The sequence below is a fragment of the Idiotropiscis lumnitzeri genome, chromosome 1, assembly GCF_059441095.1.
Source record: "Idiotropiscis lumnitzeri isolate Australia: NSW breed Sydney's pygmy pipehorse chromosome 1, RoL_Ilum_1.0, whole genome shotgun sequence".
NCBI classification, from domain to species: domain Eukaryota; kingdom Metazoa; phylum Chordata; class Actinopteri; order Syngnathiformes; family Syngnathidae; genus Idiotropiscis; species Idiotropiscis lumnitzeri.
This window is the reverse complement of record NC_142391.1, coordinates 6,327,893-6,352,419: the sequence shown is the minus strand read 5'-3', so window position 1 is coordinate 6,352,419 and position 24,527 is coordinate 6,327,893. Positions and strand designations below refer to the sequence as shown.

Below are 24,527 nucleotides of genomic sequence, written 5' to 3'. Positions count from 1 at the left end.
AATGTCTTTTTATTTTTATATTGCTAAAATTTTAATATATTATCATTTTGCTTTTAACAATTTCTTTTTTTTCATTTTGTATTTTTGGCTTTCAAGTTATATTTAAAGCTTATTATTGGTAGTTGAATTACTACATTGAAATGAATGAAAAAACAATAGGGTTGCACAAGTGCACACATCCTCTGAAAAATGTTTTTTCTGTCTCATTTTTTTTAATCACCAAAAAAAAGACATTTGAACAGGGGTGTGTAAACTTTTTATATGTCCCCAAAACATAATGAATACACGAGCGCAGTGGAGCACCGCAGTGGCGATAAACAGAACAAAGTGGCGAGCCGGAACATCACTATGCACAGGCGCGCACGCACGCACACGCACACACACACACACATTAGCGCACAGTGGAGCCCCGCAGTGGCGATAAACGGAACAAGTTAGCGACTCTGCACGTCACAGCTCAGCAGCACACACACACACACACACGCACACACACGGTGCACACAAATGCACCGAATTTCTTGAATAACGTTTTTTTTATCATGTGAATTCTCTATTTCTGCTGCGGCATCCAGTGCGCATTGCACGCTGTTACAAGGTGCAACACGCGTGCGCGCGACACACACACGCACACAGACGGACACAGAAGAAAAAAAAAAGGATAGATGCGGCTGATCTGGATGTGTTGACGTTCACACGACGGTGAATGATTCCAAGCACATCGTCGTCATGCGAATGCAATGACTGAACGGTCTCTCGAGATGGTGAGTAGAATTCCTTTATTTGGCCCCCTCCCCCTTCTTCTCCCCTATCCATATATCAATTCATGCAGAAAATTTAAGATCGATTGCGGTACTAAAACGCCGTTTTGGATGTGTGTGATTGTTGCGGTTGTCGCACCCATCCAACGGATGATCAAAGGAAGCCGAATCACGCCGAACGCGTTTTGGGTGAGGGCCAAATCGCGTCGGCCGCGAATGACCTTCAGCTCCGCATCGGAGGTGGATGCATGTGCGCGGGTGCGGTCGTGACGGGCTTTGGTGCGGAGTACGGGAGCGAGCAGCGCGTTATAATTGTTGTGCTTTGACGCTCGCCTCGCCTCGCCTCGCCTCGCCTCGCCACCCGCCCGCGCACGGCCCAAATATTTCATCACAATTAAGGTAGTCACTATAGCGCAACATCGCACATCACTACTCGGAGACATCGAAGTGAAGGGGGGCGCTGAGGGGGTTGGGGTCCAGGACGCCCCAAAAGGCAGGAAAATATGAATATATTTTTCTTTTATTTAAATTTAGGCTATTTTAAAAAAAATCAATGTCATAAATGTTAACATAAAATACATTCTGGCATTTAATAAAATGAACCACGCATGCCAGAAAAGAAAGGAGTAAAAGCAAAAGATATAGGTAGCTCTTTAATGCGCCCCACTTTTAAAAAACATTTAGAAACAAATGAGGTCAACGTGGCAGCATGGTGGACGACAGGTTAACACGATGGGCTCACAGTGCAGAGATACAGTGTTCGATTCCGGTTCCGGATTTCCCGTGTGGAGTTTGCATGTTCTCCCCGTGCCTGTGCGGGTTTTCCCCGGTTACTGCGGTTGCCTCGCACAACATGGTTGATTGGATGCTCTAAATCAGGCGTGGGCAAACTACGGCCCGGGGGCCACATGCGGCCCGTCAAACGTTTCAATCCGGTCTGCCGAACTTGAAAAAAGTTAAATGAATAAACCTTGTTATTGTTTTATTTTCTAAATAATGTAGTGTGTCAAAAACAGATATTTTGTTGTAATGCTTTTGTTCACTTTCCAAAAGTTCGCCCACCCCTGCTCTAAATTGTGAGCACAAGTGATTGTTTGTCTTTGTGTTCCCTACGATTGGCTGGTGTATATAGTAACTTGTAAACGGCATTTTTTTTGTGTTTTGCACATTACATGCTAAGCCTGGTATTGACTTGTTAGGAATGGAAACCAAATTAAAGAATAAAAATTTCTTGAATACGACGCGGTGCAGAAAATGGATGGATGGATGTATCGCAATGAATTCCACGTGAAGGGAAAATAATTTTGCGATTCATTTTATAGGACTGCGTTCTCATCTTTACACAGTTGATGCAATACATCCATTGAAATAACAAATTGTGATTATCAAGTAATTATTATGTTGTGTATAATTGAACAGATTGTAGATTTTTAAATTAAAAAAATCTAAGCACAAAATACAGAGTGGGGAACGTATTCTAAAAGAGAAATTTAATGTCTTACGGGACGTCACTGAAGCAGTTTTTATTTTAAGAAGTGCCTGTAACATCAGTTATTGGCATGAGTAAAAAAAATAAATAAATAACCCTCAAGTTCTAGTTGAACAATCAGCAGGTTATTAAACAACCTCAGAATTTAAAAAAAAATACTAGATCCAGGAAGAGGATTTACATAAATGACACCAAGAGGGGAGTAGGACAAGGAAGTGTGTGTAGCCACTGATACAAATTTCTCTCAAACTTTTTTTCACGTTGCCGCATCTTTTGGTGTATAGACCGAAGATTTGTATTTATTTTTTTTGAGAATGCATCCACCTGTTAATGTCTGCTTCAGCACTCGTGTGGCCTCCATTTTCCAATATGCACCTCCCCTTCAGCCTTAAGATGGCAGCATGCGTCCACCATCTCTTTAAAGAGTAATACCTGACGCTTTCTGTGTACATTCCAGGTAAATTCAAGACGAGATGAGCCCCTGCAGGTTTGTTGCGCATCCGTCTCCCACTTGGTGTTTCTATTTGATTTTATTTTCATTTTCCCGTCATTTAATGACCTCTCTCTCTCTCTCTCTCTCTCTCTTTGTGCTTGCTTGGGTGGAAAAAAAAGGGGCTGCTTTTAGTTTTTAGCGCAATAGCCACGACAATCAACGACCTTGCGTAGGAAACGTCTGGTTTGCTTGGATTCCAACTGCAAATCAATTCCACAAGGTTCGGTAACAGGATTATCTTGTTTCTTGACAAGCCCTAGAGGATAATTACTTGCTGGGTGGAACCTCAATAGTCAGTCGAATGGTCTCCTACCACCTGTCTCCCGGCTATTTGCTACTCGGGAGATACGTTAAACATAAATTAGAACAGAGAATACATGAACTGTTCAAGAACGTCTCTCATCAACCGCCCGACATCCGCTTTGTGATTATTTTCGATTCGAACAGTCGGAAGTGACGTTAGCCAGCTTGGAATGGCCCATCTTTGTCGTATTTATTACCTTGAAGAGCAAGCTACGGCGCATGTCAAACAAAACAAGCGTCAACAGTTTAAGATTTCTGGAGCCCACAGAGGAAGTCATGAACAACCGAGAAGAACGAAGCAAGTTTACTCATCATTAACTCGATCACTCCCCCCCTCGCCCCTTGTATATCTAAAAGGAGATATTTGTAATTATTTGTATTTTAACAATATTTTATTGATTTATTTTTGACTTCAGAGAAAGAAAAGTGGGGACCGACGCATGCGGTGGGGCGGCACCTAAGAGACCTCTATTGACCAGAGCATAATCAAAAAAGGTAGGGCTCAAACCAAAGCTGTTGGCCCCACAAGAATGCTCACCTAAAAAGTTCAAACAGATTTCATCTCTGTTTGACCGTCCAAACGTTATTTAAATTGGAACAATCGGCGCCCCCCCCCAAAAAAACAATTTTGTACATGGACGCCGATGGTATCTTTGTACAGCACAGCTCAATCCTGTTCGTCAAGGGTCGTTGTCCTGCCTGTTTTCTGTCCCTCCCTGCTGCAACGCACCTGATTCAAATGATCAGATAATCAGCAAGGTTTGCAGAAGCTAAATTAACCATCCTGATCATTTGAGTCAGGTGTGTTGCAGCAAGCGGGACACCGGCCCTCGAGGAACAGGATTGAAGACCCGTGGCATAGCTGATAAAGGAAGGGGCAAAAGGATTTTATGTCGAAACTGTCGGAAAGCTCAACATCCAAAAGTAGGGGTGAAACTTGGATTAGTCTGTATACTCTATCCTGCTTCAAAGGTCTTCAAATTGGAACGGTGGATGTCTAAAATTCCATCAATTGTTTGCGTTTTTTTTTTTGCTTTTCATGACAGGGCTTGGTCCTATATTTGATTTCACTGCATACTGTTTTGCACTTGGAAACTTTACACGTCAGGACCGTCATCACATGAGTACCTTGACTTCCATCCATCCATTATCTGTACCGCTTCTCCTCACAAGGGTCGCGTACGTGCTGGAGCCTATCCTAGCTGTCTTTGGGCAGTAGGCGGGGGACACCCTGAACGGCTTGCCAGCCAATGGCAGGGCACACAAACACAAACGCGCATCCGCGCTCACACTCACACATAAGGGGGCAATTTAGAGTGTCCAATCAACCTACCATGCATGTTTTTGTGTGTGGCACGAAACCGGAGTACCCGGAGAAAACTCACTCAGGCACGGGGAGAACATGCAAACACCACACAGGAAGGCCGAAGCTGGAATCGAACCCACGACCTTTGCACTGCGAGGCCACCGTGCTGCCAAGACCCTTGGTATAGCTGATCAAAGTAGGGGCAAAACCCAATTGTTGTCGATACTGTTGGAAAGCTCAAAAAGTAGGGGTGAAACTTGGATTAGTCCAGTGCTTCTCAATTATTAGTTGTTACCCCCCACCCCTTCACACCACCCACTCCCTGCCGCAATTATAAATAATAACATTTTGGTTGCAAAACAAACCTACACCGTAGGGTTAATATTTGCTGCGCACAATGAGCAAGGAGAGTGCCACTGCCCCCTAGCGGAGTGGATGTGCAATTAGACTTTATTATAGCACAGCAGAAAAAAAGCATGTTCCCTAGGGTCTCACGCGCCCCCCTCGGCATCGCGCCGTGCCCCCCCAGGGGGGGCCTGCACCACTATTTGAGAAGCACCGGGTTAGTCTGTGTACTGCATTCTGGTTTAAGGGGTCTTCGAATTGGAACTTTGGGTGTCTGAAATTCTATCAATTGCTTGCGATTTTTTTCGCTTTTCACGGCAGGGCTTGGTCCTATATTTGAGGTCACTGCATATTGTTTTGCACATGGAAACCTTGCACGTCAGGACCGTCATCAACTGACATACGTTTGAATATATGATTTTTCTGTCATTTGTTCTGTTCTTCTTCCAGGACAGAGTAATGTCATCGGCACCTGCTCACAAGATCCTACGACCGCTTTTTTTGGGCACCTTCATTCTAGGGTGCTTCGTGACTCTCTTTTTGATGTATTTTAAGCCGTCCACCAGCTGGCTGTCGGGTCCCGTGGAGTCCAACGTGTCGAGCGAGCGTGTCAAGGGCGTCTTCTACGCCAAGGGTGAGCGCAACGTGACCACGTTGCTCATCTGGTTCTGGCCCTTCGGAAAGACGTATGACCTGAACGTGTGCCCTTCCCTGTTCAACATCGACGGCTGTTTCATCACGGCCGACCGGAACCTCTACAACAAGTCCGACGGCGTCCTCATCCACCACCGGGACATCTGCTCCAACTTGTCCAACCTGCCGCCGCTTGAGCGTCCGTCCTTCCAGAAGTGGGTCTGGATGAACCTGGAGTCGCCGTCGCACTCTTCTCAGCTGGCCGGTATCGAGAACATCTTTAACCTGACGCTCAACTACCGACGCGACGCCGACATCGAAGTGCCTTACGGCTACTTGTCGGCCGCAGAGGGTGAGGCCGACTTTGTCCCGCCCAGCAAGAACAAGCTGATCTGCTGGATTGTGAGCAACTGGAACCAGGAGCACGTGCGCGTCAAGTACTACAACGAGCTCTACAAGCACATCGAGGTGCATGCGTTCGGCCAGGCCTTCGGCGAGTACATCGCCGACCAGGACTACTTCCCCACCATCGCCAGCTGCAAGTTCTACCTGGCGTTTGAGAACTCCATCCACAAGGACTACATCACCGAGAAGTTCTACAGCCCGCTGGCCGTGGGCACCGTCCCGGTGGTGCTGGGCCCGTCGCGGGAGAACTATGAGAACTTTGTCCCGGGGGATTCCTTCATACATGTGGACGACTTTGCGTCGCCCAAGGAGTTGGCCGATTACCTGCTGCTCCTGGACAAGAACGAGTTGATGTACCTCAGATACTTTGCGTGGCGGCGGCACTTCAAGGTGAAGATGCCCATGTTCTGCGCTGAGCACACGTGCCTGGCCTGCGACTACCTGCGCAGGCACAGGGAGTACAAGACAGTCAAGAACCTGGACAAGTGGTTCTGGGGCTGAAGCAGGTTGTGTCACTGGCTTTATGACTTTAATTCATTGGCCTCTTCAGAATTCCTCCCTGAAGCTTGCTCATTTTTTTTTTTTTTTGGGGTGTCAAAATCAGTGACCAATTTAATTTCACGTGAGCCAGTTTTTGGTAAGCCTTATTTTTACTTTTCTCTTGTCCCCGCAAAGTGAAACCTATTCACGTATTCAACAACGTTTTGTACCGGCAATCTTTCCGCTTTTTGGACCAGACTGCATGTATCATGGCACAGTCCAAGTGATCATACAAGTGTTAAAAAGAAAATTCCACAGTTAATTCACTAAAAATCTTTTTTTTAATTTAATTTATTATTATTATTTTTTTTTTTTTTAAAGCACATGGTTAAAAAGGTTGGGGAAAAATGGTCGGTTCTCGGCTAACTGCTAACATTCGCGGTCGGTGTCCATTGTGCTTGTAACACCCTCTCTTGTGGCCTTCGTTCGGTTTTTGGATGTGCCAAAGGAAATGGAAAAACAAAATTCATCTCATTTTGTGTAAGTCTCCCAGTGTACACTGACGGCTTAAGTTAAAATGTTTTTGTGTGACTCTGGGATTAGTTTTTTTTTGCCGGGGACTGGATGCTGTCATCTGTGAATATATATATATATATATATATATATATTAGTGTGACTTTTATTCCTGCGTCGCCCCGTTTATTTGCGCCCAACCAGACGTGCAGACGAGAGACCCTCATTGTACGACATATGTGTCGGAAGGTTGCGTTTGTGAATCATCGCTCAATGACATGCTGTGCATTCTGACTCACTGGCCATTCCGTTTGCTGCACTGTCTGCTTTTACAAACATACAAACGCAAAATCATTTCTTAAGCGGTTTACTTGCCTCGGCAGGTGCCACTATTTTATTTTCGCAGCAGAGTTCCAAAGAGTTTTATGAACGATGGACACGACTGTTTGTCTAATCATGGATGAAGGTTTCCTTTCCACATGACGCAAGATGTTCGTTACGTGCTTTGATAGGTGCTGCTGTTTTTGGTTAGCAACAGAGTTGACGAGTGTTTGTAAAAGCAGACGTTTTAGCACATTTCGAAGAATGGATGGTAGAGCGTTGCCTTTGTGGCTGCTGAGGGTGTACTGTACATTCTTGAGAACAAAAAAAGAAATGTGAACGACTTTCTGCACTTTTAGTTTTGCACCAAAACATTCCTTTCATCTGAATGCTCTTTTTTTTTTTATTGTTGGCCCTGACCAATTCCCGAGCAGATATGACTTAACACAGCCCGACGACAATATAATTGTTCAGGATAGTATTTTAGAGAAGCCCAAAAGTTGGGCCTTGGCTGAATTTGATGGTAATAGATGGAAAATGCACAAATCTGTTGTATTGCGACAATATCCAATATTTGATGCGATAGACGGAATTAAGGAGGGAAGCCCCAGGAGAGGACACAAACTCCCTCCAACATATCCTGGGTTATCACCGGTGGCCTCTGCCCAATGGAACAAACCCGGAACTCCTCATCAGGGAGGCGTAGACATTCGGATCAGATCCCCGAGCCACCTCATCTGACTCCTCTCGATTGCTGAGGAGCAGCGGCTTAACACGGAAAATCACAACTGCGTCGGTGTGGCAAAACACTTGCGATAGGAGAATGTCTGAATGTTGTGAAGTCCTGCTTTTATGCCATTGCGCAAACTTGTTGCCGCTGAATCATCAGCGCCTCTGAAACCGATTTAGAGTGACTTCATTTGGATAAAAGGCTCATAATGTTCTGAAGTCCCATTTCAAACACTGGGGTTCAACTTTTCTATACCGGTATCTGAGACTGGATCTCTAATCGATCATAATGCTGCTAATCTCTGGTATTGGTATTACTTTTCCACAGAAAGTACAGGTTCTCCTTGTTTTTATGACATACGATAATTTGAAGTTCCGAAAAGTGTTGTGCGTAACAATACATGGTTAACACTGTATCTTTTTTTATTTCGTTTGATTGTTTTAGATTTATGGCTTGCAGCTGTTTTTTCATACAGTATGAACTGTAATTCTGAGTTTACTACGGCACGAACTGAACTGAACTTGGACGTATACTAAGAACTCCCGCATGTACTGTGCAAAATCAGAATTTTATGCAAGATAATTTATATCTTCTGCCGTACACTGGGCAGTAGTGGTGCGAGAGACTGTAATGTTTTTTTTTTTTGTCAATTTGATAAGGAAAAAATGCAAGGGCAGTCTTGCCAATACAGACAAATAATGATAACCAATACATAGTAATATTCATAAAAATAATTTTGGATATTAAAGGTAGATGCCAAATAGCAAAATTAGATCATTTACCTATTATTTTTTTCCTTTTGGATTTTAAATGAATTAGGAATTCGATACCTTATGGAACAAAGGGTTCATTATATAAGCTTTGGGTCATCAAACAATACAACAGTAAGAAAAAAATGTCTCCATTCATTTTTCTGTCTGTTCTTAAAAAAATAATTCATTTAAATAAATGACTCATTTAAATCAAACAAAACAAAAATACATTTTTTTGCGCTGTTTAAAAACAAAATAAAATTTAAAAAATGCAAAAAATAAATACAATTTCTCCCTTCATTGAACTATTTTTCTGGATTTCACAAAATCAAGTGCACATAATGACCACGCTGTAACAAAAGATATAAAACATTGAAAACAAATATATATATATATATTTTGTTATTTCACGTATATTTGCAGTGGAAATTCAATATGAAAAAAAATCACCTTCAGTGCAGTTCTTTTATGACTTAGAAAATGCAATGACACAATTAGTGAAAGTAAACTAAATTGTGAGGAAATGTGTTGATTACAGAAGTACCTCATGAAAAACTGGCATGTTGTATGATTAAAAAAACAAACAAAAAAAAACAGCAATATCCATCTCATGACACTGATTTTCTGTATTTGGATGGATGTGCCCACCACCATGTGAACTTTTTTTTTTCTTATGGAGTGCCATAGTGAAAACAGTATTTATGCAAAACGAAAAAAAACTGTCATATGTTAATATGAGAAAGGATGTATGGTGTACATTTTTTAAGTGTTCGCGTCGCACACTGACATGTGTCGTGGTTCCTTTTACCAAGCTTTTGCGACTTTACGCTCGTTCGTCCGCTTGTTTCTCTCTTGTGTTGCCAAATTTGTGCAGCCTGCGTGTGTGCGAATGTGACGCTCTCGCAGAGGGATGCAACGCCCTCTCCCTGATGTCCTGAAAAGAACACGCGCACACGTCGTACGTGGGCTCAATGTGTGCGTCTCAGTGTTTTGCCATTTCGCAAATCAGAAATGGGTCAATCGATTTTTTTTTTCATATTTGCCAAATCACTGTATTTTGCCAAATGTTGTATTTGAACTCTAGATGTCAACTAGTGTCAAATAAAAAAATAAAGAGAAGTGAAACATTTGTTGGCTCTCACATCACAAGACAGGTACCGCATGGGAGGATAAAATACATTGTAGCTGTACTAATATGCAGTAGGGCGGGGGACTGACTGGAAAAAAGGGTCAAATGCCCAGCTCTGACAACGAGGGTTTAAAAGTACACGAATCCACAAGAATTTTACCTTCGCCTATAATGTACCACATGATTCTAGTTCAGGTAAGACAATTTCATGATAAGAATGTGTAGTTATGAGCCAACATTTCGTCGAAATCGTCCGCTGCCGCGGTGTTATAGAGGTATAAATAGTGTAATATCTGTCAGTTGTTCGGTGTGTGAGGGCGGTGTCAGTTAAGTGGTGGGTGACGTCATTGAGTGGGGACGAGCCAGGTTGAGTTAGTTTGGCTCCCGCAGTTCATCTGAATTGTGGAGCGTGTGGGCGTGATTTGTGGCCATCAGCAACTCCTGCTTGGGTGTGTTTATTTCGCTGTTGTTTTTCTATTATTAAAGCTAACAGATTCCATTGCCGACTATGTGCTTCCTTGAACACTGGGACGGGCATTACAATACGTAACCCAGTAAGGAATTGAGTTCATTTCGGTATAGTTTACTGAATTATTAAAAATAGTGCAGAAATATTCTAGATTTATTTTAGGTTTAAATTTGGCTTGCATGACCATGAAAGAAGACTTGCCCATAACGCATTTTGTAATTATATAACAGTCTCGTGTTGGGACGAAAGTCAATAAGAAATGAGACCACACCCTTCACAGAGTAGAGAGCGTTAATTAAAGGGCAGTTATTTCGCCAGCAACAGACTTGTGCATTGAACTGAAAGTACATCATTAAAATCCATTGAACTAGCGAGTGTACATATGAACGAACGCGGTTGTTTATCGCGAGAACTGAGTTGAAGACCATGTGACAACTTTTGTACTCTCATAGTGAGTTAGCCTCATACACGAATCGGCGCTAACCGCTAGCATTAGCAGGCCTTAGCATTGTCGCCAATGAAAACCTTTTGCAATACTATCGTCATACTTTTTGTCGATAGCGGTTTTTATTACCGTGATGTATACAAAAAGGAGGAGAACGGTAGTTCAGAGAGACCGTGAAAGGCTTTTGGGCAGTTGTCTTGGTGAGTTAACCGTGCTAACTAGCTACAAGTCAAGTGGCTAATGTAAGGCAGCCATGTTTAAAGCTGAAGCAGATTCAATTATACGGTCTTATTTGTGACTCCAATGTTATGTGAAATTCACTTTTTATATTTATTAAATGATTTGTGTACATTTGAAATGTACTGGAATATAATGTAAAGGTAAATGATGCGCAATTTAATTTCCCTCTGCAATGAATGATATTTGATTAGTCTAGAACAGGCGTGCCCAAGTCCGGTCCTCGAGATCCCCTATTCTGCCTGTTTTAGATGCATACCTACTGCAACACACCTGATTCTAATCATCAGGATTGTTATCTGGCTTTTGCTAATGAACTGATCATGTCATGTTGGAATAGGGATAGACCTAAAACAGACTGGATTGGGGATTTTGAGGACCGGACCTGAGCACCAATGGTCGAGTAATGTAACTTTGTTTCTTACAGGCAAGGTGTTTTGATGACCATTGTCGAAGCCCGAAGCTAGATTTTGAGTTTTCCCAAAGAAGGGAGATGACGAGCCACCCTTGAGCTGCTGAACAGGACTACCTCCGTTCCAAGGAGCCGGATTTCAAGCTACTATGGTAGGCCTTAGAATCGCATACATAGTAGACTTGACATAGTAAAAGTCTACTTGGATCAATCTATTTGATTAATAACTTTGACATGGATATTACAGGGAGGAACAATTATTCAGTTTATTTCTGTTTCATTAGTTTGAGGCGCAAGTGCGCGATGAAGCCGGTTTTCGATAGGCAGGAACTAAGATTATTTTTAAAATTTCTCTAAATGTATGTTCTTTCCAATCAACATATCCGTGTCTCCGGTTTCTTATTGTTTGTGTGTTGCTTTATTGGGTCAAATTACCAAATATATATATATATATATATATATATATATATATATATATATATATATATATATCTCCTTTATGAGATGAACATAAGGAACTGTCTGTCACATCTATTTTGTACTTGGTATGTAAAAGCGATATGAGCTGGCTAAAGGGCTACAAATCTGTCGAGCCAACAAGGAGGAATTTATACTATTGAACGTTAAGTCAAAACATTTAAAAAATCGGAGCAATGAAAATATATTCCATTTAATATTGAACTTGTGCAATTTAAAAAAAAATGCATGTTGTTAAAACGGCGAATTTTAAGGTTTCCGAATGTTGCCTTAGTTGGTGGCTTAACTGTGACAGTCGATTAGATAAAGAAGTTTCAAACAGATTGGGTCAATTCAGAGGGTCATCAATGTTTCTTTAGACAAGAAAGAGGTTAGTGGAGAGCTTCAACAACCCCAAGTGAGTCATCACATTCATCTCTCTCGCTCTCTCTCTCTCTCTCTCTCTCTACAGTACGCCCCATTTATTTATTTGAACACAATTGTGCAGCAACAAATGGATGCATTCTAGAAAACAATATTCAGGGTCATGTGTTCTTTATCCTCCGGGAGGAGCTCAGTGGCTCTTCGACATCTGTACTGTGCAAACGGCGATGTATAGCATATCAGACTGACTTTCTTACACTACCCTCAAGTGGCCAAGGTGGGCAGTAGCACAAAGGCCATTCAATTGATACAATATATAGTGTGCTGCTTAATAATATATTTTACTACACCATATACACATGAAATCTTTTGGTGGTTGGGGAGATTGCAACAAATTAATGGCGTTTTCATTTTTGGCGGTGGGGAAAGATACAACTAAAGTGATTTGAGTTGCCAGCACAGTCATCAAACTTGCCTCTCAAAGCACCATTGTACTTGTACATTGTCTTGCTAATTGAGGACAAAGGCATACTACGAGATGGACCTTAAGTTGCGTATCGAGGATATCGAATAAATGCCCAAATGGCTTTCCATTCAGGTGCACCTATGTTGATGTAGTGCACCTCAAGTGGTTTGCGCACGCACACACACATACACACACACAGTGCAATATAATGCCTGTGCTGGTATAAATAGCTTGGGAGAAGCCCATATAAGAGATTGATGATGTCGAAGAGAGCATGTTGTGGTGGTTACGCCTCAATCCTCCGCCTGTTGTTAGTTACGCTCTGACCCTCGCAAACGCGTCGCTATTTGCATCCCTATCACCTGTGCACTGGTGGGAAGTAACAAAGTACAACTACTTGGGTACTGAATTTAAATCAGTTTGTAAAGCATCTAAATATTACTTGAGTACAGTGGTACCTTACCTATGAATTTGAATTTGTCTCTTGGATATCAGCGAAGCTTTTCCCCATTGAAATGAATGGAAGTCTTTAATTACTCTATTCCAGCCCACCACAAAACAACAGCATATTTTTGTAGCATGTTTTTTTTAAGATGAAAATAGAAGTTTCAGTATTGTGATGATAGACAAATAGTAAGAACCTAAATGAGCCTAAAAAAACCCCCAAACATCTTTCTGGTTTTTATTCAGTGGACATAGTGCTGCTCCTTCTGCTGTGCGTGCCTTGGTCACCAGAGGGCAGTATAATACATAAAGTAGAACTTCGATATCACAGACTAATTTAGGGAATGTGTCTCCCGTGACAGCCGATAGTAATACTTTTTTGTGGCCTAAACCCCCCCTTCAGTACATAATTGTCTTTGTTTTCATGGCTTAAAACTGCCCAGTACAGTATACAATGATAACATTTTTTTGAAAAGTTCAAAGTTTATCCAACTTAACCTCCCTGGTGCCTGGGGTTGAGGTGGGAGGGGTCCATTTTTTTCAGCATCACCTCTTTTTCCACTTAAGGAAAGCACTTGAACAATGCTTCCTCATTTATGTCAGTCTTTTTTTGCATGTACTTCTACTCAAGTACAGAGTACTTTTGCTATCTCTGCGTATGTGTGTGGGTGTACGGGAATGTGTATGTGATAGTGGGTTCGGTGATGTCATAAATCCACTGATGCTATTCGAGGATTAATAGGAAGGCTCAGTTAACGGTGTTGGAGGATCGCGCCAATCAGCAAGGGTCAAGGAATTGTCAGCGAGACTTCATTAACATGAGCTGTGCTGCAAAGCTACCGACATAAAATGTATATATAATATCCCTATCTCTGACAACCAGCTGACTTATCTACCTGTCTACCGATTTAGTCTCGCCGCCCTTCCGTCGGAACAACTGACTTAACATGACAACCTACGGAGAGACACTAGTTTACAAGCCTTTTTCCAAACTGTCCTTTCAAAGCCCAAGCCTTGTTCCAAAACCTAAAAACACTTCTAAGTCATAAATATTATTTGACCTGCCTGTCTCATGACCAACTTTGTCCATCGGCTAACCTACCAATCCATCAGAGCTTTCTGTCTATTGACCCATCTCCCAAAATAAGCAACCTCCCTGCCTGCTTTTGTGGTTGACCCGCTTTCTTTTGCTTGTCAATTTCAATTTGAACAATAGCTTTAAACGATTACTTGATTATTTAAATTGTCAATTCATTTGATAATCAATTTGTTGTCGATTAATCGATTAATTTTTACACCTCTATTTGTTACACTACGACTGATCGGCCTACTTGCTACTAGTCGCCAAGCTACCCATCTGTCTCATCAGTATGTCAGGTTTCCTCACCCCCTCATGCCATGACTCATTTTGGTGAAAAATGAGGGAAAATGGGTCAGACCCAGTGGGAGGTAAGATTCGCTGACTGGTCGTCCCTGAAGGTTTTTTCGCCCTACCCATAACTGTGGCCTGTGCCATTTGGTGGCGCATCGTCTGTACCCTGAGGGCAGGTGGGGGGCGGGTAGCGCATTTGTGTCATTAACCTCCACAGCGAGCCCTCGTCTAATGGACGCCACTTAGGATGTCATCACCATGCCAACCAGCTGTCGGCAATGCCTTTGTGTCGCGTTGACGTGTCCGACAGTCACTCTCTCCCACAAGTCGTCGCCTTGAAAGGGGCCGTTGGTGTAAATACTTCAAACAACCTCTGACGCCAGATTTGCAAAGCCTGAGCATATTCAGATAAGAGCCTCACCAAATAAAGGCCTGTTTAATCAGATGGCAGCGCCCCCCCCCCCCGTCACCCTCGCCAATCAAAATGTGAGGGTTAGGAAAATGCAACGTCATCAGACTTTTAAAAATTATTCTCTTTTTGATGTCATGAATAATCTAGAAGCACCAGTTGTCTGTCTGTGATGCTAAAAAAAAAAAAATCTGAACTTCATATCACGGATTAAAAAATGGCATGCAATTTGTTGAACTTTTCAAAGGTGCTGACACTTTAAGGTCTTTATATTTTTTTTGATTGTCATCCACTGGACTCGAGCACTGTTGCGCTTTAATCCAACTCTTTGTGTAATCTTCTTAGAAAATGGAAAACGGAGTCAAATCACGGTCAGTGCAAGTTATTCCTTCGAGACCTCTTGTTGAACGGATACGAAGGGAATGTTAAGTGTCGACAGGAGATGGTTCATCTTGGCAGGGCAGCGTCCCTGTCACTGACCTCTCCATGTGTGTGTTTATGTACACTGTACGTGTGTGTGTGGTGGAGGATTAACTCTTGAGCCAGGCGGGTGGTCTTCCCGGGCTATTTTTATGAAGATGCCCGCCCCCTCCTGATCCATTAGGAAAAACGATAGGAGCACATTAGTTCAAGACTGAAAAGTAATTTGGCAACTGTCAATCACTTCTTGATGCTGCACTAAAAAAAATGGGATTTACCTTTTTTCGGAAGGTCTTTGTTGATAAATCAATACTGTGTGGTACTTCAACTTATGACCTAACGTCAACAAAAAGCTGTTTACCAGCTAGTGGGAAATTTTTCTAAAAGAGCCAAGTGTGCTTGCTTTAAGCGGTTTACTCTCTTTCCATTAGCAGTTGAAATTTACTGTAAGGCATAAAACAAAGAGAATTACACATTTTGTATTTATACCACATAACTTTGCCTTGTGAAAGTCCGCTAGCTTCATGCGAACACAAAATGGGAAATGCTATAGATCGGCTCATGGAACCGACGCCAATATGCCGGTTATAAACCTTTAAACAGCTGATATTTTGACACAGATGGTAATATAACAATATTCATATGTGCATTCTTTATCCTCTGCAAGAAAAAAATAGTTAATATGACTGCACCTTTTACGGTGAGCATCTTCTTCTAGGCTCTATTTTTGTGACCGGTTGTAAATCTGCATGGAGACCCGGTTGTTAGTAATAAATTTCACAGATGCGGCCAAGCGGGCGTAAAAAGTGCGGTTTTTGCCTTTGTGGGTGTGAACACAGCCAACTCCGTTTGCCGCCAATAAAAGTGTATCCTCTCATCTTACGTTGAGACATGGAAAATAATAATATTCCCTTTATTAGTCCCACAATGGGGAAATTCGAGATTCGAACCCAGGCCTCCTGGGGAGACTGGGTCCTGAACGCGGCGCCTTAGACCACTCGGCCATCCTGGCCGCAGCGATCAGAGCATGCTGGAGCATTATCATCGTTCCTTTGCTTCCACTCTGCACTAGTTAACATCTGTGTGCTACTACTACAACTGCTTCTAGTAAAGTGCTTGATGTTGACTGGTGGTATGTCATAACGTCACTAGTAGTAAGAGTAGCATGCTGTTGTCAGTTAGTGCACAGATTTGCCTCATTAGTAACATGTAGTTGTCCTGCTATTGAGGGGAAAAAAAGAGTGTACGAGTGAAAAGAGTGTACTAGTGCATTGACTTTTTAAGCCGTTTAAGAATTTATTCATTATCCGTGGAGCACACGGCACAAGTCGAGCGCGAAGTTTTGTTTCAGTATTTTCATAGATGGATAAGCGGCTTGAATAATGGCTGGAGGGATGGGTGCAATGAGAAATGGGCGTTAGCGCCGTTGTGAGGGTGAACGCAGCCAACTTGTTTCCCAGCCAATCAAAGCGGCTCCCCTTATTCCCTATAAATTCAGCGCAAGACGGGTACATAGACTACATGGTGGATGCATGACGGACTCGCTGGAGATTGGTGCACGTTTTTACGGGAACTGCAAGAGCTCCACTTGCGAATGATGTAAAATCCGCCAACATCGCACGACACCACCTGCGCCAGAACTTAGACTTGTTTTGGCTACTTCTAAAGTCTAGTCTACTTTCTGCCACCAAATTGTAAACCGCGCCAGGGTCATGTAATAGAAAACCCAGCGAGGGGCAGCATAGTCTGCCAAATTCCCAAACACGGTAAACAAGACTTGCCTCAGTGTGAAAATGAAGATGCACAGTTTTTAGGCCAAGTGCATATGCAACTGTCTACAGAAATAGAGATGTTAGTAGTCATGTTTTTTCCCCACTACTGTCTTCACTAGTGCCTGGTTGTTTTACTAGTGCACTAAATTTTCTTACAAGTGAGGACAAAGAGCCCCCATGGACCTTCAAATGGATATCAAAGATATGGAGTAAATGCTTCAACTGCTTTCCAAACCTTCAGGCCTTCTTTTCTGGCCCACAGTTTTAAAGTCTTAGTGATGTGCAGGACATGGTCTCCCTTAAAAGGTGCAGAATGATGGAGCAGCGCTCGTCTGCCCTCCCCCGGAGATTTCAGCTAATAAGAGAGGCAGTATTTATAGAAGACACCCCTGGCCCGGTGGATACCCCTTAATCCGGGCCTCACCCCTTTTTCCATATCGCCTACACCCGAAGCGTCTCTCAGCTCATCCTCACTTTCGCTTGGCTTCGTATTCTCCAAGTGCTGCAAGCGACAATCAGGAACAACCATGTCCACGCGCGAGCGCTTTGACTGCCATTACTGCAAGGATTCCCTGATGGGGAAGAAGTACATCATGAAAGAGGACACACAGTACTGTACCAAGTGCTACGAGAGCCTGTTTGCCAACTGTTGCCAGAGCTGCTCCCAGCCCATTGGCGCCAACTGCAAGGTAGGCACTCAGCGTGCAGCGTAATGCTGTAAAAATGGTTTGTTTGCATTTCTATTCAATAATATCATATTTTATTTTTCATTTTAGATTATAAACGGCAAGAGTGGTTTACTGCCAAATAGTGAGCCTTCTTACACTGTTCAAATTTGACGTGAGAGCAATTGTGACCAATTGCCGGCCAAATAGTTAACATATAGAGACTTGATTGCTATAGTCTTTAAATGGCGTCAACAAACATAAATCCCACTACTGGGAAAAATCGTAATCCCACTATGACCTAGTTAACCATTTGAAATAATTATCTTGTGCCTTTAACTTGATAAAGCTTTGACTTGACAGGGGCTTTGGATCGTCACCAAACTTAACAATAAAAAATATTTTTTTCATAAAATGTCCTATATATATTTTAATCACTGCTGCCATAAGTCACCGATTAAAAAAAAAAAAAAAAAGACTTGCTAGATGGAGAGCCCCGGTGCTGTCATCCACTATAACTTGAACTTTTTATTAACATTTAATAACTCTAACTAATGAATAAAAACATAATTATGTTAGACATCATTAGGAACAGTGAAAGTGAACTACTTGCCAAATATTTTTTTGACCTTGTCTTATATTAGAATTCCCTTGATTGAACTTATCCTTGCCAAACAGTTGGACTCTGACATTTAGCCTGATCTGTTGTCCTTCTTGCCAAATAATGAGAATACCCTGCGATAATTGATAAATGGGGTCAAATTTATCCCAGTACTCACCAAATAATGATCCTACTGCAACTTATTGCAATTCAGAAATAAGTCAATAGGAACAGTGAGCGTGAACAATTCCTTGCTAAATAGTGATTCCGCTTGCCTTACATCGCCATTAGATGTCATTCGGAATAGTGAGACTGAATTATACAAAATAGTGATCCTTAATTCAATTATTTAATTCACCATTCATAGTCAATGGAGACAGTGCTGCCATGTGCCAAATAGTGATCCTCTGACTTCATTGTCTATTAAAAGTAATTAGGAACAGACCGTGAGATAGTACTTGCCAAATAGTGATCCTCTGCAACTTAATTAGAAAACACCAAGAACAGTTACCACTTGCCAAATAGTGATCCTATATGACCCAAATAGCACCTAAAAGTAATTAGGAACACGAAGAGTGAACTAACACTTTCCAAAGAGTGATCGACTGACGTTAAATTGGGTAAATGAGTCTGACCACTTCTCAAATACTGAGAAAGTGACCTACTAACTACCACATAATGAGACTTCAGAGATTTTATACTTAAGAAGCCTAAAACCTGCTATAAAGTTTAGTCATTAGATCAGATCAGTGGGAATAAAATACGACCTGCTAAAATGTGACACTGGGTTCCTGCACTGCTACAGTGAAAGTAACCAATTGCTTGCCAAATAGTGGTCCACTTTAGCCTTAACGAACTGTTGAAGTCTTTCATAGGCAGTTGCTAGAACTCGTTAATAGCACAAAAAAAAAATAGAATCAATCTGGTATGCTGTTCTCCTCCTCAACTGTCCGTTGATGTGACTAGGACCTGTCCTACAAGGACCGCCACTGGCACGAGGAATGCTTCAAGTGCGCCAAGTGCAGCCGCTCCCTGGTGGAGAAGGCCTTCGCCCCCAAGGACGAGCTAATGCTGTGCACCGAGTGCTACGCTAACGACTACTCGTCCAAGTGCGCCACCTGCAAGAAAACAGTCATGCCAGGTGCGTGCACCGCTGCCCCCTCCACATATTCCGGGTTCTGATTGCATTGCGCTATTTTACCATCCATCAACAGCCTCGCACACAAAATGTCTACCAGTCGTATCGAACGGCAACGTTATACCAGAGAGCTATGCGCTAAATCCCTTCCAAAACAAACATTAGCGTTAGCTGGTTCAAGGCATAACTATTTTGAGCGTCCACAACGGAGCTGAGCCGCTCTCGTCGCCCTCGTGTCAGGTTCCCGCAAAATGGAGTACAAGGGCAACAGCTGGCATGAGACTTGCTTCCTGTGCCACCGCTGCCAGCAGCCCATCGGAACAAAGTCCTTCATCCCAAAAGATGATGGCTTCTTCTGCGTGGGCTGCTTCGAGAAGCAGTTTGCCTACCAGTGCTGCGCTTGTAAGAAGGTGAGCTCACGCCGGCCTAAGTGTGTTGCTGTTTGGAGTTACGACGCTGCATGATGCTGCTATCACACTTCTCTCAACGACTAATGCTGCTATGACCAAATGGTTGACAATCTGTTTTGAATACGAAGATAAATGTCAGCCTTGAGTACTATACATGAGTAGTGAAGACTTTTTTTTTCTTTCGGAAATCTTCTGTTATAGTGAGCTTTTATTTAGTTTTGACTTTTTTTTTTCAATGAAGTTAGTTTTTAATACATTTATAGGGCGTGTTTGCTACTTTTTATTAGTTTTAGTTTTTCCAAAAAATATTATTTTTCTTAGTTTTTTTTAGTGTTAGTGTTAGCTTTATTTTTTTTTAATTTATTCATTTTTTAATTACAGACATATGGAGTATCTCATTGATAATATAGCATAATTGCCTAAGTAAGTTTTCAGTTATTTTTTTTAAAAGGAAAAACAGTTTTTTTACAACACGTTTATATTTTTTGGGGTGAAAATCCGCGTATAATTGCAGGAAAATGGGGAGAGGGAACCCCCGTAACATACACGAAAAAAAAAAAATTTTTTAATTCAAAACATTTCTGTGAATTATGATGAACCGCAAATGTCAGGATTAACTCTGTAACTGTTTGGAGTGTTACACCGGAAAAGTCAGGACCGTGCATATTGCTCTGAGTACCAACTGACCATTTTGAATATGAATAATGACACGTTGGGAGTTTACTGGAAACGTCATGACTGCATCTTATGCTGCTTTTGCACTTTTCTCGACAGGATTGTATGCGATGTCATAGATTACAAGTGAGAATAATGAAGATGAATGAGAAGAATGTTTGTTCAGATTTTAATACCATAATTGGAATAATCCTAAATGCATAACATTCCCCAGGCCATCACTACGGGCGGCGTGACATACCAGGATAAGCCGTGGCACCGTGAGTGCTTCCTGTGCATCGGCTGCAGGAAGCAGCTGTCGGGCCAGCGCTTCACCTCCAGGGAAAACTACCCGTACTGCTTGGAGTGCTTCAGCGACCTCTACGCCAAGAAGTGTGTGGGCTGCACCAAGCCCATCACAAGTGAGCCACCATTCATTTACCTCTCATTCCAACTCCCTCTCATGACGTAAAGATCCTTAAATGTCTAATTGGCTGATTTTTACATAAAATACCCACGTCTGGCATAACACAAGCATTTTTTTTTTTTTAATGCATAGGCCTGGCTGGGGCCAAGTACATCTCATTCGAGGAGCGTCAGTGGCACAGTGAGTGCTTCTCGTGCGGGCAGTGCGCCGTGTCCCTGGTGGGCCGAGGCTTCCTCACCCAGCGTGACAACATCCTGTGCACCGACTGCGGACGCGAGAAGTGATCCGCTACGATCTATGTAGCATAGAGCAAATGTTTACGAATGGGAGGTAGCGCAAATATTAACTTTGTCTTTAAATGAAATTTGTTCAACATTTTGAGGCTTTAGTTTTTTTTTTTTTTCCTTTTCTTGTTCTGCACTAGATTTGAATTGTGCACGCAATTCACTTTTTTTTTCTCGTTCCTCCAGCCTACATGTCTTATCAACCTTCTCTATCCCACCTTACTGTACTGACTATACGAACCCTACCTACTAAATTACACACTTCCGTATTATATACCGTAGCAAATAATTACTGACGATCACTTTCTCTCCTGACTGACCTGCCCTACTTTCCTACCGTATTACACCGTACTTAACTTATGGACATACCCACTCTAACCTACCAACTATTTTATACCCGATACGTTGCTTTTCCTATCTACAGTACACACCCTACCCTACCTCTCTGTTTTAGCTATTTTACTGTGCCTACTCCATTTTTTTTTTATTTTATACCATGCCTACTCTACTGAACCCTATAATACCATACCCATTTCATTTTATTCTACTTACCTACGCTACACCACCCAATGTATTACACCTTACCTACCGTACCAGACCAACTCTACCCTACATACAAAACTCTACTAATACTACTTATCTGCACAATCTACTCTTCCCGTCCTATTATATTAAACCTTACCTTGGGTTTGTCCTACCTATCTACTACTTCCCCCTCTCCCATTTATTATTCCTTATTCACCTGCTTGACTTATCCCTGCTACATTGGAGCATACCAACGGACTTGCCGTATCGACTCATTACCTTCTTATTCTATCTTCCTGCTCTCACCTATACCTTTTATTCCTACACACCTGACTTCTTGCCCTACCCACTATATTATAATCCTACCCAATTATGTGAATTATCTACCTACTCTGCCCTTAGTATTATGGTATACCCTACCTCCCCACGTACTCTATACTATCTTGATATGCGCTGCTGGCCTTTTTTGTCCTGTGTATCTACTCTTCCATTTATATTTGCTGCATTTTTCTGCTTTAAAGCTGACTGTGCAAAAAAAAAATAAAATAGAATGGTGCTTCGTGTCATGCATCGCAATCATGCATCAAATTGAGCAACTTCACAAAGCCCTTAAATGCAGTTCTGTATAAATGACACTGACACTTGAACGGGGAAGCCGAAGTTGTTGAATAAAGGAAGGGGATATGAATACCATTTGATGTCGCTCTTTCTAGTCTGTGTTAAGAAATTGTTTGAGTGTATAAATAAGTGCGGCTGAAAATTAAATGCAGTAATAGGATAAAGGTCACTAATTGTTCTCATTACATGACTTTGCTCTTTCTATTGAATGAGCACTCTGTTTAGTTTCAGCGGACTCACTATTTAGCAAGTAATAGCTCACTGTTGTGAATATATTTTCACCCCTAGCAGTTTGCTAAATCTAAGTGGGCTAAATTTTTGACAAGGACTCAGTCACCCAGTAGTCCTGTTCAGTGATGCAGTCTCACTATTTAGCAAGTAGTAGCTAACTGTTGTTGACCAGCCTCACTATTTGGCAAGTACTCTGTTCCTTTCACTTTTCATATTCAATGCCTTGTCGCACTGTACTAAGCCTCAGTGGGTTCGTATCTGGCATATTATAGGAAACTCAGACTAGTCCTCTTTTAAGGACCTAGTGTCACTATTTGGCAAAGAGTAGCTCACTTTTTTTGAACAGGCTCACTATTTAAGTGCACTCTCACTCTTCATATCTATTGCCTTATAGAAGCGTATCAGGTATCTGCGCTCAGTAAAAATTTCCGGTTCCGGCGCCGCGCGAGTGGCTGCCTGTTTACAGCAGCGTGGCTCACTATTGAGCCTTTTTCGTGTGTTTTTTCCCTTTACCCTGTTTTATTTTATTTTTACCTCATCTCAGCAATGGACATACAACTTGCCGTGGTTTTACTGCTGTTGGGGGCTGTTTTTTGCGCGATCGTGTCCGGAGATGAAACTCGGAGCTACGGATCGATCGTGTACTCAAGAGATCAGCTGTTAGCACTCCGTGCTAACCCCGCGTCGGCTCCCGGAGTGAGACCCGATATCCCCCGCGAGCTGAGAAGGAAGAGACGGGGATGTCGTGCGGGGGCTAAACGCCAGGCAAGGAGGAGATGATACAACCCCGTCCTCCCGTCCGTTATTATGGGGAATGTTAGATCCCTCCCCAATAAAATGGACGAGCTAACAGCGCTAACTCGGCACGAGAGGATTGTCCGGGAGGCTAGCTTGCTGGTGTTCACGGAGTCGTGGCTAACAGAGCTAACGCCGGACGCCGTCGTGGAATTGGACGGCTTCCAAATACTACGCGCGGACAGGACACTGGAGAGCGGTAAGAGGAAAGGGGGAGGGCTGGCTGTGTTTGTTAATGATAGATGGTGTTACCCTGGGCACATAACTGTTAAGGATCAACTTTGCAGTCGGGACATTGAGCTGATAGCTGTTAGCATGCGTCCGTTCTATTTACCGCGAGAGTTCAGTCATGTGATCGCGGTGGCGGCGTACGTGCCACCCTCTGCTAACAGTGAGACAGCCTGTGACGTACTGACTGCAGCTGTGAGCAGGCTACAAACACGGCACCCAAATGCCCTGCTCCTTATATCTGGTGACTTCAATCATGCTTCTCCTTCCTCCTTTCTGCCTTCATTCACATAATATGTAACCTGCCACACCAGAGACAATAAAATATTGGACCTTTTCTATGCCAACACCAAGGAGGCGTACACATCATTGCCCCTCCCCCCGCTGGGCAAAGCTGACCACAACTTGGTTGCTCTCCTGCCTGTGTACAAACCTCCGGTCCGCAGGCAGCCAGCTGTGACACGCACAGTTCAGCGATGGTCCGGAGAAGCCGAGGAGGCCTTAAAGGACGGTTTCAACACAACTGTGTGGGAGGTATTCAGCGAAGCTCACGGTGAGGGCATTAATGGTCTAACAGACACAATTACAGACTATATTAACTTCTGCATGGAGAACACCATTCCCACCAGGACTGTAAGCTGTTTCTCCAACAACAAACCCTGGATCACACCGGACATTAAAGCTCTCCTGAAGGAGAAAAAGAGGGCTTTTGTGTCAGGCGACAAGGACGAGCTGAAGAGAGTGCAGCATCAGCTGAGAAGGAGGATCCGAGAGGGGAAAAAGTCCTACAGGATGCGGATGGAGGAACAACTGCAGCGGAACAATGCCAGGGATGTCTGGAGGGGCCTGAAGACCATCTCAGGCCACGGACAACCAGGTAAGACCCAGAAGGGGGGGGGGGGCTTCAGTGGGCAAATGAGTTGAACCTATTTTTCAATAGGTTTGATCAAATGCCTGACCCCGCTCAGGCTCCCCTGCTGCAGCCCCCACCAACCCCTCCTGCCACTG

General features: G+C 42.8%; 2 protein-coding genes across 17 annotated transcripts in view; both read left to right on the top strand.

The window, feature by feature from the left end:
• Window positions 1-614: 614 nt before the first annotated feature.
• fut9a (fucosyltransferase 9a) lies at window positions 615-9,653 on the top strand. 6 transcript variants are annotated; one of them, XM_088313494.1, is made up of 3 exons: window positions 619-761; window positions 2,705-2,734; window positions 5,145-9,653. In XM_088313494.1, the coding sequence occupies exons 1-3, from the start codon at window positions 738-740 to the stop codon at window positions 6,231-6,233; spliced, it is 1,143 nt and encodes a 380-aa protein (XP_088169620.1). In that variant the 5' UTR covers window positions 619-737; the 3' UTR covers window positions 6,234-9,653. The 6 variants fall into 6 exon arrangements, with proteins under 6 accessions (XP_088169627.1, XP_088169620.1, XP_088169653.1 ...); XM_088313527.1 differs by lacking the exon at window positions 2,705-2,734 and adding an exon at window positions 3,460-3,538 and having other exon boundaries at window positions 653-761; XM_088313519.1 differs by lacking the exon at window positions 619-761 and adding an exon at window positions 2,860-2,960 and having other exon boundaries at window positions 2,707-2,734.
• The window catches only part of fhl5 (four and a half LIM domains 5), a 38,745-nt gene continuing 14,833 nt past the window's right edge, over window positions 616-24,527 (top strand). The window contains exons 1-9 of one of the 11 annotated variants that reach the window (XM_088313555.1): window positions 752-761; window positions 2,705-2,734; window positions 2,860-2,960; window positions 11,236-11,372; window positions 17,444-17,632; window positions 19,176-19,350; window positions 19,588-19,757; window positions 20,647-20,833; window positions 20,971-21,219. In XM_088313555.1, the coding sequence (XP_088169681.1) occupies window positions 11,370-11,372; window positions 17,444-17,632; window positions 19,176-19,350; window positions 19,588-19,757; window positions 20,647-20,833; window positions 20,971-21,122 (876 nt within the window). In that variant the 5' untranslated portion in view covers window positions 752-761; window positions 2,705-2,734; window positions 2,860-2,960; window positions 11,236-11,369 and the 3' untranslated portion in view covers window positions 21,123-21,219. The other 10 variants (XM_088313584.1, XM_088313615.1, XR_015846341.1 and 7 more) reach the window with 10 other exon arrangements.